Source organism: Taeniopygia guttata, chromosome 33 (genome assembly GCF_048771995.1).
Source record: "Taeniopygia guttata chromosome 33, bTaeGut7.mat, whole genome shotgun sequence".
In the NCBI taxonomy this organism is placed as follows: Eukaryota; Metazoa; Chordata; class Aves; order Passeriformes; family Estrildidae; genus Taeniopygia; species Taeniopygia guttata.
Window position 1 is genome coordinate 983840 of NC_133058.1, and position 11671 is coordinate 995510.

General features: G+C 56.1%; 1 protein-coding gene across 1 annotated transcript in view; it reads right to left on the minus strand.

The window, feature by feature from the left end:
- The window catches only part of MEGF8 (multiple EGF like domains 8), a 120544-nt gene extending 110135 nt beyond the window's left edge, over positions 1-10409 (minus strand). The window contains exons 1-4 of the mRNA XM_072920700.1: positions 10349-10409; positions 7994-8191; positions 5936-6099; positions 980-1189 (exon numbers count right to left, since the gene is read on the minus strand). Of these exons, the coding sequence (XP_072776801.1) occupies positions 980-1189; positions 5936-6099; positions 7994-8171 (552 nt within the window). The 5' untranslated portion in view covers positions 8172-8191; positions 10349-10409. The remainder of the gene's footprint in view (positions 1-979; positions 1190-5935; positions 6100-7993; positions 8192-10348) is intronic.
- Between the last annotated feature and the right edge of the window lie 1262 nt (positions 10410-11671).

The following is an 11671-nucleotide window of genomic DNA, read 5'->3' on the forward strand; positions in this document are numbered from 1 at the left end:
GACGCACCCCCATAAACCCCATAAACCCCCATAAAAACCCCAAAAACCCCATAAATCCCCCCAAAACACGCACCTGGTTGCAGGCCCCGCCGGGCGGGCGGCAGTGCGCGCTGCAGGCGGGGATGGCGCAGGCGGGCCCGGCCCAGCCCGGGGCGCAGCGGCACAGCCCCGGCGGGACGCACCCCCATAAACCCCCATAAAAACCCCATAAAAACCCCAAAAAAACCCCAAAAAACCCCATAAAACCCCAAAAACCCCATAAATCCCCCCAAAACCCGCACCTGGTTGCAGGCCCCGCCGGGCGGGCGGCAGTGCGCGCTGCAGGAGCGGGCGGCGCAGGCGGGCCCGGCCCAGCCCGGGGCGCAGCGGCACAGCCCCGGCGGGACGCACCCCAAACCCCCATAAAAACCCCATAAAAACCCCAAAAACCCCATAAATCACCCCAAAACACGCACCTGGTTGCAGGCCCCGCCGGGCGGGCGGCAGTGCGCGCTGCAGGAGCGGTCGGTGCAGGCGGGCCCGGCCCAGCCCGGGGCGCAGCGGCACAGCCCCGGCGGGACGCACCCCAAACCCCCATAAACCCCATAAAACCCCAAAAACCCCATAAATCCCCCCAAAACACGCACCTGGTTGCAGGCCCCGCCGGGCGGGCGGCAGTGCGCGCTGCAGGCTGGAGCAGCGCAGGCGGGCCCGGCCCAGCCCGGGGCGCAGCGGCACAGCCCCGGCGGGACGCAGCCCCATAAACCCCCATAAAACCCCCATAAAAACCCCAAAAACCCCATAAATCCCCCCAAAACACGCACCTGGTTGCAGGCCCCGCCGGGCGGGCGGCAGTGCGCGCTGCAGGCTGGAGCAGCACAGGCGGGCCCGGCCCAGCCCGGGGCGCAGCGGCACAGCCCCGGCGGGACGCACCCCCATAAAACCCCCATAAACCCCATAAAAACCCCAAAAACCCCATAAATCCCCCCAAAACACGCACCTGGTTGCAGGCCCCGCCGGGCGGGCGGCAGTGCGCGCTGCAGGCGGGGATGGCGCAGGCGGGCCCGGCCCAGCCCGGGGCGCAGCGGCACAGCCCCGGCGGGACGCAGCGGCCCCGGCCCGAGCAGCCGCCGGGACACAGCGAGAGCCGCCACGAGGCGTTGAAGCCCAGCAGGTTGTAGTTGGCGTCGCTGAACAGGTGCAGCAGCATCTGCAAAATTGGGAAAATCGGGAAAATCGGGAATTTTGGGGGTTTTGGGGAGGTTTGGGGAGGTTTGTGGACACTGAACAGGTGCAGCAGCATCTGCAAAATAGGGAAAATCTGAAAAATCGGGAATTTTGGGGGTTTTTGGGGAGGTTTGGGATGGTTTGGGGAGGTTTGGGATGGAAGGGTTGGGGTTGGCATCACGTAAATTTAGGAAATTTGGGGTTTTTGGGGAGGTTTGGAATGGAAGGGTTGGGGTTGGCATGGATGAAATTTAGGAAATTTGGGGGTTTGGGGAGGTTTGGGATGGAAAGGTTGTAGTTGGCGTCGCTGAACAGGTGCAGCAGCATCTGGAATTTGGGAAAATCGGGAATTTTGGGGGTTTTGGGGAGGTTTGGGGAGGTTTGGGATGGAAGGGTTGGGGTTGGCGTCACTGAAATTTAGGGAATTTGGGGGTTTTGGGGAGGTTTGGGATGGAAGGGTTGGAGTTGGCATCGCTGAAATTTGGGGTTTTGGGGGGGTTTGGGGAGGTTTGGGGAGGTTTGGGATGGAAGGGTTGGAGTTGGCGTCGCTGAACAGGTGCAGCAGCATCTGGAAATTGGGAAAATCGGGAAATTTGGGGGGTTTTGGGGGGTTTGGGGGGTTTGGGGACACTGAACAGGTGCAGCAGCATCTGGAAAATAGGGAAATTAGGGAAATTCGGGAATTTCAGGAGGTTTGGGGAGGTTTGGGGACACTGAACAGGTGCAGCAGCATCTGGAGTCTGGAATTTGGGAAATTTGGGGGTTTTAGGGGTTTTTGGGAGGGTTTGGGATGGTTTGGGGGGGTTTGGGATGGAAGGGTTGGAGATGGAATGGATGAAATTTAGGAAATTTGGGGTTTTGGGGAGGTTTGGGATGGAAGGGTTGGAGTTGGTGTCGCTGAACAGGTGCAGCAGCATCTGCAAAATCGAGAATTTTGGGAAATTCGGGAATTTTTGGGAGGTTTGGGATGGTTTGGGGAGGTTTGGGGGGGTTTGGCAGGGAAGGGTTGGAGTTGGCATCGCTGAAATTTGGGGTTTTGGGGAGGTTTGGGATGGAAGGGTTGGAGTTGGCGCTGCTGAACAGGTGCAGCACCATCTGGAAAATCGAGAATTTTGGGAATTTAGGGAATTTCAGGAGGTTTGGGACGGTTTGGGGGGGTTTGGGATAGAAGGGTTGGAGTTGGCATGGATGAAATTTGGGGTTTTGGGGAGGTTTGGGGAGGTTTGGGGAGGTTTGGGATGGAAAAGTTGGAGTTGGCGTCGCTGAACAGGTGCAGCAGCATCTGGAAATTCGAGAAATTCAGGAAATTTGGGGGTTTTGGGGAGCTTTTGGGAGTTTTGGGGAGGTTTGGGATGGAAGGGGTGGAGTTGGCATGGATGAAATTTAGGAAATTTGGGGTTTTTGGGGAGTTTTGGGGTATTTGGGGAGCTTTTGGGAGTTTTGGGGAGGTTTGGGATGGAAGGGTTGTAGTTGGCGTCGCTGAACAGGTGCAGCAGCATCTGCAAAATTGGGAAAATCGGGAATTTTGGGGTTTTTGGGGAGGTTTGGGATGGAGGGTTGGAGTTGGCGTTGCTGAACAGGTGCAGCAGCATCTGCAAAATGGGAATTTTGGGGATTTTGGGGGCTTTGGGGGGTTTTGGGGAGGTTTCGGGAGGTTTCAGGAGGTTTGGGGGGGTTTGGGATAGAAGGGTTGGGGTTGGCGTCACTGAAATGTAGGAAATTTGGGGTATTTGGGGGTTTTGGGGAGGTTTGGGGGGTTTGGGATGGACAGGTTGGAGTTGGCGTCGCTGAACAGGTGCAGCAGCATCTGCAAATTGGGAAAATCGGAAAATTTGGGGTTTTGGGGAGGTTTGGGGAGGTTTGGGGGGGTTTGGGATGGAAGGGTTGGAGTTGGAGTCGCTGAAATTTAGGAAATTTGGGGGTTTTGGGGAGGTTTGGGATGGAAGGGTTGGAGTTGGCGTCACTGAAATGTAGGAAATTTGGGGGTTTTGGGGGTTTTTGGGGAGGTTTGGGGAGGTTTGGGATGGAAGGGTTGGAGTTGGCATCGCTGAAATGTAGGAAATTTGGGGGTTTTGGGGAGGTTTGGGGAGGTTTGGGGAGGTTTGGGATGGAAGGGTTGGAGTTGGCATGGATGAAATTTAGGAAATTTGGGGGTTTTGGGGGTTTTTGGGGAGGTTTGGGGAGGTTTGGGATGGAAGGGTTGGAGTTGGCGTCACTGAAATTTAGGAATTTTGGGGTATTTGGGGAGGTTTGGGGAGGTTTGGGATGGAAGGGTTGGAGTTGGCATCGCTGAAATGTAGGAAATTTGGGGGTTTTGGGGAGGTTTGGGGAGGTTTGGGGAGGTTTGGGATGGAAGGGTTGGAGTTGGCATGGATGAAATTTGGGAAATTCGGGGGTTTTGGGGAGGTTTGGGATGGAAGGGTTGTAGTTGGCATCGCTGAACAGGTGCAGCAGCATCTGCAAAATAGGGAATTTAGGGAAATTTGGGGGTTTTGGGGGGTTTGGGGAGGTTTGGGGAGGTTTGGGATGGAAAGGTTGGAGTTGGCGTTGCTGAACAGGTACAGCAGCATCTGGGAATTCGGGAATTTTGGGAAATTTGGAGTTTTTGGGGAGATTTGGGATGGAAGGGTTGGGGTTGGCATGGATGAAATGTAGGAAATTTGGGGGTTTAGGGAGGTTTGGGATGGAAGGGTTGGAGTTGGCGTCGCTGAACAGGTGCAGCAGCATCTGCAAAATGGGGAAAATCGGGAATTTTGGGAAATTCAGGGGGTTTTGGGATGGTTTGGGGACACTGAACAGGTGCAGCAGCATCTGGAGTCTGGAATTTCGGGGGGTTTGGGGAGGTTTGGGATGGAAGGGTTGGAGCTGGTGTCGCTGAAATTTAGGAAATTTGGGGTATTTGGGGAGGTTTGGGGAGGTTTGGGATGGTTTGGGGAGGTTTGGGATGGAAGGGTTGGAGTTGGCATCGCTGGAATTTAGGAAATTTGGGATATTTGGGGAGTTTTGGGGAGGTTTGGGGAGGTTTGGGGAGGTTTGGTGAGGTTTGGGGAGGTTTGGGATGGAAGGGTTGTAGTTGGCGTCGCTGAACAGGTGCTGCAGCATCTGCAAAATTGGGAAAATCTGAAAAATCAGGAATTTCGGGAGGTTTTGGGGAGGTTCGGGGAGGTTTGGGGAGGTTTGGGATGGAAGGGTTGGAGTTGGCGTCGCTGAACAGGTGCAGCAGCATCTGGGAATTGGGAATTTTGGGAAATTCAGGAATTTGGGGAGGTTTGGGATGGAAGGGTTGGGGTTGGCATGGATGAAATGTAGGGAATTTAAGGAGGTTTGGGATGGAAGGGTTGTAGTTGGCGTCGCTGAACAGGTGCAGCAGCATCTGGAAATTGGGAAATTCGGGAATTTTGGGGGGTTTGGGGGGTTTGGGATGGTTTAGGGGGGTTTGGGATAGAAGGGCTGGAGTTAGCATGGATGAAATTTAGGAAATTTGGGTCTTTGGGGAGGTTTGGGGAGGTTTGGGGACGCTGAACAGGTGCAGCAGCATCTGGAAAATCGAGAATTTTGGGAATTTAGGGAATTTCAGGAGGTTTGGGATGGTTTGGGGGGGTTTGGGATGGAAGGGTTGCAGTTGGCATCGCTGAAATTTGGGGTTTTGGGGAGGTTTAGGGAGGTTTGGGATGGAAGGGTTGTAGTTGGCGTCGCTGAACAGGTGCAGCAAGCTGTGCCCAGGTGTGCCCAGGTGTGCCCAGGTGTGCCCAGGTGTGTGCCCAGGTGTGCCCAGGTGTCCCCAGGTGTCCCCAGGTGTGCCCAGGTGTGCCCAGGTGAGGTTAATTGGGGCTCAGGTGTATCCCAGGTGTGCCCAGGTGTGCTCACCTGTCCCGAGGTGGCCTCCAGGGGCGCGGGCAGGCTGCTCCCGCTCAGGGCCGCCAGCAGCTGTGTCCCACCTTTCCCCAGGTGTGCCCAGGTGTGCCCAGGTGTGTGCCCAGGTGCCCCAGGTGTGCCCACGTGTGCTCACCTGTCCCGAGGTGGCCTCCAGGGGCGCGGGCAGGCTGCTCCCGCTCAGGGCCGCCAGCAGCTGTGTCCCACCTTTCCCCAGGTGTGCCCAGGTGTGTTCCCAGGTGTGCCCAGGTGCCCCAGGTGTGCTCACCTGTCCCGAGGTGGCCTCCAGGGGCGCGGGCAGGCTGCTCCCGCTCAGGGCCGCCAGCAGCTGTGTCCCACCTTTCCCCAGGTGTGCCCAGGTGCCCCAGGTGTGCCCAGGTGTGCCCAGGTGTGCTCACCTGTCCCGAGGTGGCCTCCAGGGGCGCGGGCAGGCTGCTCCCGCTCAGGGCCGCCAGCAGCTGTGTCCCACCTTTCCCCAGGTGTGCCCAGGTGTTCCCAGGTGTGCCCAGGTGTGCCCAGGTGTGCCCAGGTGAGGTTAATTGGGGCTCAGGTGTGCCCAGGTGTGCCCAGGTGTGCTCACCTGTCCCGAGGTGGCCTCCAGGGGCGCGGGCAGGCTGCTCCCGCTCAGGGCCGCCAGCAGCTGTGTCCCACCTTTCCCCAGGTGTGTGCCCAGGTGTGTTCCCAGGTGTGCCCAGGTGTGCCCAGGTGTGCTCACCTGTCCCGAGGTGGCCTCCAGGGGCGCGGGCAGGCTGCTCCCGCTCAGGGCCGCCAGCAGCTGTGTCCCACCTTTCCCCAGGTGTGCCCAGGTGTGCCCAGGTGTGCCCAGGTGTTCCCAGGTGTGCCCAGGTGTGCTCACCTGTCCCGAGGTGGCCTCCAGGGGCGCGGGCAGGCTGCTCCCGCTCAGGGCCGCCAGCAGCGGGCTGCGGGTGGAGGCGCCGTCGTAGACGAACAGGTAATCGTAGGTGCACTCCGTGTCCATGAAGGTGAAGCTCAGCAGGATCCGGTGACGGGGGCTGGGGGCTGCGGGTCACAGGGGAACACAAAAAAAACCCAAATCCCCCAAAAAAAATCCTGTTAAAATCATGAAATCTCAAAAAAATCCCGAAAAAATACCAAAATCCACAAAAAAAATCCCAAAATCCCAGAAAAAATTCCCTTAAAATTGGGAAATCTCAAAAAAAATAAAGAAAAAAAACGAGTTGAAATAGAGAAATCCGCAAAACTCCTGTTAAAATTGGGAAAGCCCCAAAAATTCCTGAAATCCCAAAAAAATCCCATTAAAATTGGGAAATACACAAAAAATCCTAAAATCCCAAAAAAAATCCCACTAAAATTGGGAAATCCCCAAAAAATTCCTGAAATCCCAAAAAAAAATCCTACTAAAATTGGGAAATCCCAAAACAATCCCAAAATCCAAAAAAAATCCCATTAAAGTTGTGAAATCTCAAAAAAACACACCAGTTAAAATAGAGCAATCCCAAAAAAAAAAAACAAAAAACATTGAAATTGGGAAGTGCTATAAAAATCCTGTTAAAATTGCAAAATCTAAAAAAACCCTGAAATCCCAAATAAAATCCTGTTAAAATTGGAAAATCCTACAAAAAGCCTGTTAAAATTGGGTAATGCCAAAAAAATCCCCAAATCCCAAAAAAAATCCTGTTAAAATTGGGAAATCCTATAAAATTCCAGCTGAAATTGGGAAATCCCCAAAAAAATCCTGTTAAAATTGGGAAATCCCAAAAAAATTCCAGAAATCCCCGAAAAATCACATTAAAATTGGAAAATCCCAAAAAAAACCCGAAATCCCCAAAAAAAAATCCCGTTGAAATAGGGAAACCCTATAAAAATCCTGTTAAAATTGGGAAATCCCAAAAAAAATCTTGAAAAACCAAATCGGGTTTCTCTGAGGGGATTTTGGGGTTTGAGGGGTTTTCGGGGGCACCGAGCCCGATTTTGGGGTGAATTCGGGGGTTTTTGGGGCATCTGAGGGGTTTTGGGGGCACATTTTGAGGTCTCTCCCCTCCACCACCCACTCACACCTTCCCCTCACGGCAGAGTTCGGGGGAAAACTTCGTTTCCCACAGGATTTTGGGGTTTTTGGGGCCGATTTTGGGGTTTTCGGGGGCGCCGAGCCCGATTTTGGGGTGAATTCGGGGTTTTTGGGGCATCTGAGGGGTTTTGGGGGCACATTTTGAGGTCTCTCCCCCTCCACCACCCACTCACGGCAGAGTTTGGGCTGGGAAAGCTTCATTTCCCACAGGATTTTGGGGTTTTTGGGGCCGATTTTGGGGTTTTTGGGGGCACCGAGCCCGATTTTGGGGTGAATTCGGGGGTTTTTGGGGCACCTGAGGGGTTTTGGGGGCACATTTTGAGGTTTCTCCTCTCCACCACCCGCTCACGCTTCCCCTCACGGCAGAGTTCGGGCTGGTAAATCTTCGTTTCCCACAGGATTTTGGGGTTTTTGGGGCCGATTTTGGGGTTTTCGGGGGCGCCGAGCCCGATTTTGGGGTGAATTTGGGCAGTTTTGGGGCATCTGAGGGGTTTTGGGGGCACATTTTGAGGTCTCTCCCCTCCACCACCCACTCACACCTCCCCTCACGGCAGAGTTTGGGCTGGTAAAACTTTGTTTCCCACAGGATTTTGGGGTTTTTGGGGCCGATTTTGGGGTTTTCGAGGGCGCCGAGCCCGATTTTGGGGTGAATTCGGGGTTTTTTGGGGCATCTGAGGGGTTTTGGGGGCACATTTTGAGGTCTCTCCCCTCCACCACCCACTCACGCCTCCGCTCACGGCAGAGTTCGGGCTGGGGAAGCTTCGTTTCCCACAGGATTTTGGGGGTTTTGGGGCCAATTTTGGGGTTTTCGGGGGCGCCGAGCCCGATTTTGGGGTGAATTCGGGGGATTTCGGGGTCCCTCACCCTGGATCAGCCACTCGCAGTTGCCGTTGACCGAGTAGTTGCCGGGGCCGTCGGTGACGAAGCCGCGGGGTCCCGTCAGGATCTGCCGCTGCCCTTTGCAATCCCCGGCTCCCGCCCGGGGGAAAACCCCAAAAAAAACCCAAAACAGCCCCAAAAACAGCGCCCCGGGCACCCCCATGGTTCCAGGTTGGGGGGGAGCTGGAAGAGAAAATTTGGGGTTAAAAGGAGGGGAATTGGGGGCAGGAGGTGCTGAAAATGATTTAAAGTTCAGAGGGGATCCCAAATCGCAAAGAAACCCCAAAGGGCCACAAAGATCCCCTCAAACACCCCAAAAATCCTTCAAACACCCCTAAAAACCCCCTAAAATTTAACGGGATGCTCCAGACCCCACTCCTGGGATGCTGAACCCTTCCCCAGAACCCCCAAATCCCCTCAGGATCCCCAAATTCCCTCAGGATCCCCTCAGGAACCCCCAAATCTCCCCAAATTCCCTCACGATCCCCTCAGGAACCCCCAAATCTCCCCAAATTCCCTCAGGATCCCCTCAGGATCCCCAAATTCCCTCACGATCCCCTCAGGATCCCCCAAATCTCCCCAAATTCCCTCATGATCCCCTCAGGATCCCCAAATTCCCTCATGATCCCCTCAGGATCCCCCAAATCTCCCCAAATTCCCTCAGGATCCCCAAATTCCCTCATGATCCCCTCAGGAACCCCCAAATTTCCCCCAATTCCCTCAGGATCTCTTTAGGATCCCACAGAACCCCCTCACGACTCTCCCAGAACCTCCCAAATCCCCTCAGGACCCCCTTAGCACCCCCTCAACCCCTCACGATCCCCTCATCATCCCCCAAAATCTCCTCACCCCCCTCATGAACGCCTCACGACCCCCCAAAAACTTCTCATCCCTTCACGACCCCCTAAAACCTCCTCATCCCCTCACGATTCCCTCATGAGCCCCTAAAATCCCCTCACGATTCCCTCACGACCCCCCAAAACCCCTTCACAACCCCCTCATGACCCCCTAAACCCCCTCATCCCCTCACGATTCCCTCACGACCCTCTACAACCCCCTCATCCCCTCACGACCCCCCAAAACCCCCTCACAATTCCCTCACCACCCTCCAAATCCCCCTCATCCCCTCACGACCCCCCGAACCCCCTCACGACCCCCCAAACCCCCTCACGACTCCCCAAAACCCCTTCACAACCCCCTCATGACCCCCTAAACCCCCTCTCCCCTCACGATTCCCTCACGACCCTCTACAACCCCCTCATCCCCTCACAACCCCCCAAAACCCCCTCACAATTCCCTCACCACACTCCAAACCCCCCTCATCCCCTCACGATTCCCTCACGACCCTCTACAACCCCCCAATCCCCTCACGACCCCCCAAACCCCCTCACGACTCCCCAAAACCCCTTCACAACCCCCTCATGACCCTCTAAACCCCCCTCATCCCCTCACGACCCCCCAAACCCCCTCACGACTCCCCAAACCGCCTCACGACCCCCCAAACCCCCTCACGATCCCCTCATGACCCCCTAAATCCCCTCATCCCCTCACGATTCCCTCACGACCCTCTACAACCCCCTCATCCCCTCACGACCCCCCAAACCCCCTCACGACTCCCCAAAACCCCTTCACAACCCCCTCATGACCCCCTAAACCCCCTCATCCCCTCACGACCCCCCAAACCCCCTCACGACTCCCCAAAACCCCTTCACAACCCCCTCATGACCCTCTAAACCCCCTCATCCCCTCACGACCCCCCAAACCCCCTCACGACTCCCCAAAACCCCTTCACAACCCCCTCACGACCCCCCAAACCCCCTCACGACTCCCCAAAACCCTTTCACAACCCCCTCATGACCCTCTAAACCCCCTAATCCCCTCACGATTCCCTCACGACTCCCCAAAACCCCTTCACAACCCCCTCATGACCCCCTAAACCCCCTCATCCCCTCACGACCCCCCAAATCCCCTCACGACCCTCCAAAACCCCCTCACAACCCCCTCATGACCCCCTAAACTCCCCATCCCCTCACGACCCCCCAAACCCCCTCACGACCCCCCAAAACCCCTTCACAACACCCTCATGACCCCCTAAACCCCCTCATCCCCTCACGACCCCCCAAACCCCCCCATCCCCGCCTCCCCTCAGCCCCACCGCCCCTCAGCGGGCCCGCAGGGGTCCCGCAGGCCTCACGGGCTCTGCCAGGCCCCGGGAACAGCGCGGGCTCGGCGGGGCCGCCGGGAGCGCTCCGCTAAGGCCGAAAAGCGACGATAAAGCGGCGATAAAGCGGCGATTATGTCGCGATAGACCCGCGATAGGCGCGGCCCCTCCCCCCTCACCCGCTGGCGGCGGCTCCTGAGGCGGCGGCGGAGGGGGCGGGGCCAGCGCGGGGGGCGGGGCCAAAAAGAGGCGGGAAATGGGCTGGGACAGAAAATGGGCGTGGTCACCCGAAGGGGGCGTGGTCACAGAGTGGGCGTGGCTTGCGCTGCGGTGTGGGCGGGGCCGGAGGGAAATTCGGTGGGTTTGGGGTAAAAAATGGGAAATTTGGGACAAAAAACGTCTCTGAAAGTCTCGTTTGCTCCAGGGTGAGGCGATGCTAAGGCAGATGCGTGTTCTCCTGGCAGTCTTCATCCTCCTCGTCATCAAATCGGCTCCAGGGGCTGTTCACCGCTGGGAAAATTGGGGATTTTTGGGGTGAAAAATGTGGATTTTGGGATAGGGAATGATCACGTTTGCTCCAGAGTGGGGCTGCTCCAATTCGGCCTCCTTCTCCTCAGCCTCAAATCAAACACCCCCCAAAAATCCCCCAAATTCTCTCAAGACTCCCCAAACCCTCCAAAATCCCCCCCAAAACCTCTCAAGTCCCCCCAAATCCCCCCAAAATCTCTCAAGACTCCCCAAATCCCCCCAAAACCCCCCCAAAATTCCCCCAAAAACCCCCCAAAATCTCTCGAGTCCCAAAGTCCCCCAAAAATTCTCCCAAAATCCCCACGAGTCCCCCAAAATCCCCCCAGAATCCCCCCAAAACCTCCCAAATTCCCCCAAAATCCCCCCAAGACTCCCCCAAATTCTCTCAAGACTCCCCAAATGCCCCCAAAATCCCCCCCAAATCCCCCTAAAATCACTCAAGATCACTCCTCAAATCCCCCAAAAATCCCCCCAAAAATCCCCCAAAACCTCTCAAGACTCCCCAAACCCTCCAAAATCCCCCGAAATGCCCCCAAAACCTCTCAAGACTCCCCAAATCCCCCCAAAATCTCCCCAAAACCTCTCAAGTCCCCCCAAATCCCCCCAAAATCCCCCCAAAACCCCCCTAAAATCACTCGAGTCCCAAAGTCCCCCAAAAATCCCCCCAAAATCCCCACGAGTCCCCCCAAAATCCCCCCAAAAATCCCCCCCAAAAACCTGTCAAGACTCCCAAAATCCCCCCTAAACCTCTCAAGACTCCCCAAAATCCCCCCAAAATCCCCCAAAAATCCTGCCAAAAACCTGTCAAGACTCCCAAATCCCCCCAAAATCCCCCAAAAAATCCCCCCAAAATCTCTCAAGACCCCCCAAATTGCCCCCAAAATCCCCCAAAATTCCCCCCAAATCCCCCCAAAATCCCCCCAAAATCCCCCCAAAACCCCCCTAGAATCTCTCAAGGCTCCCAAAAATCCCCC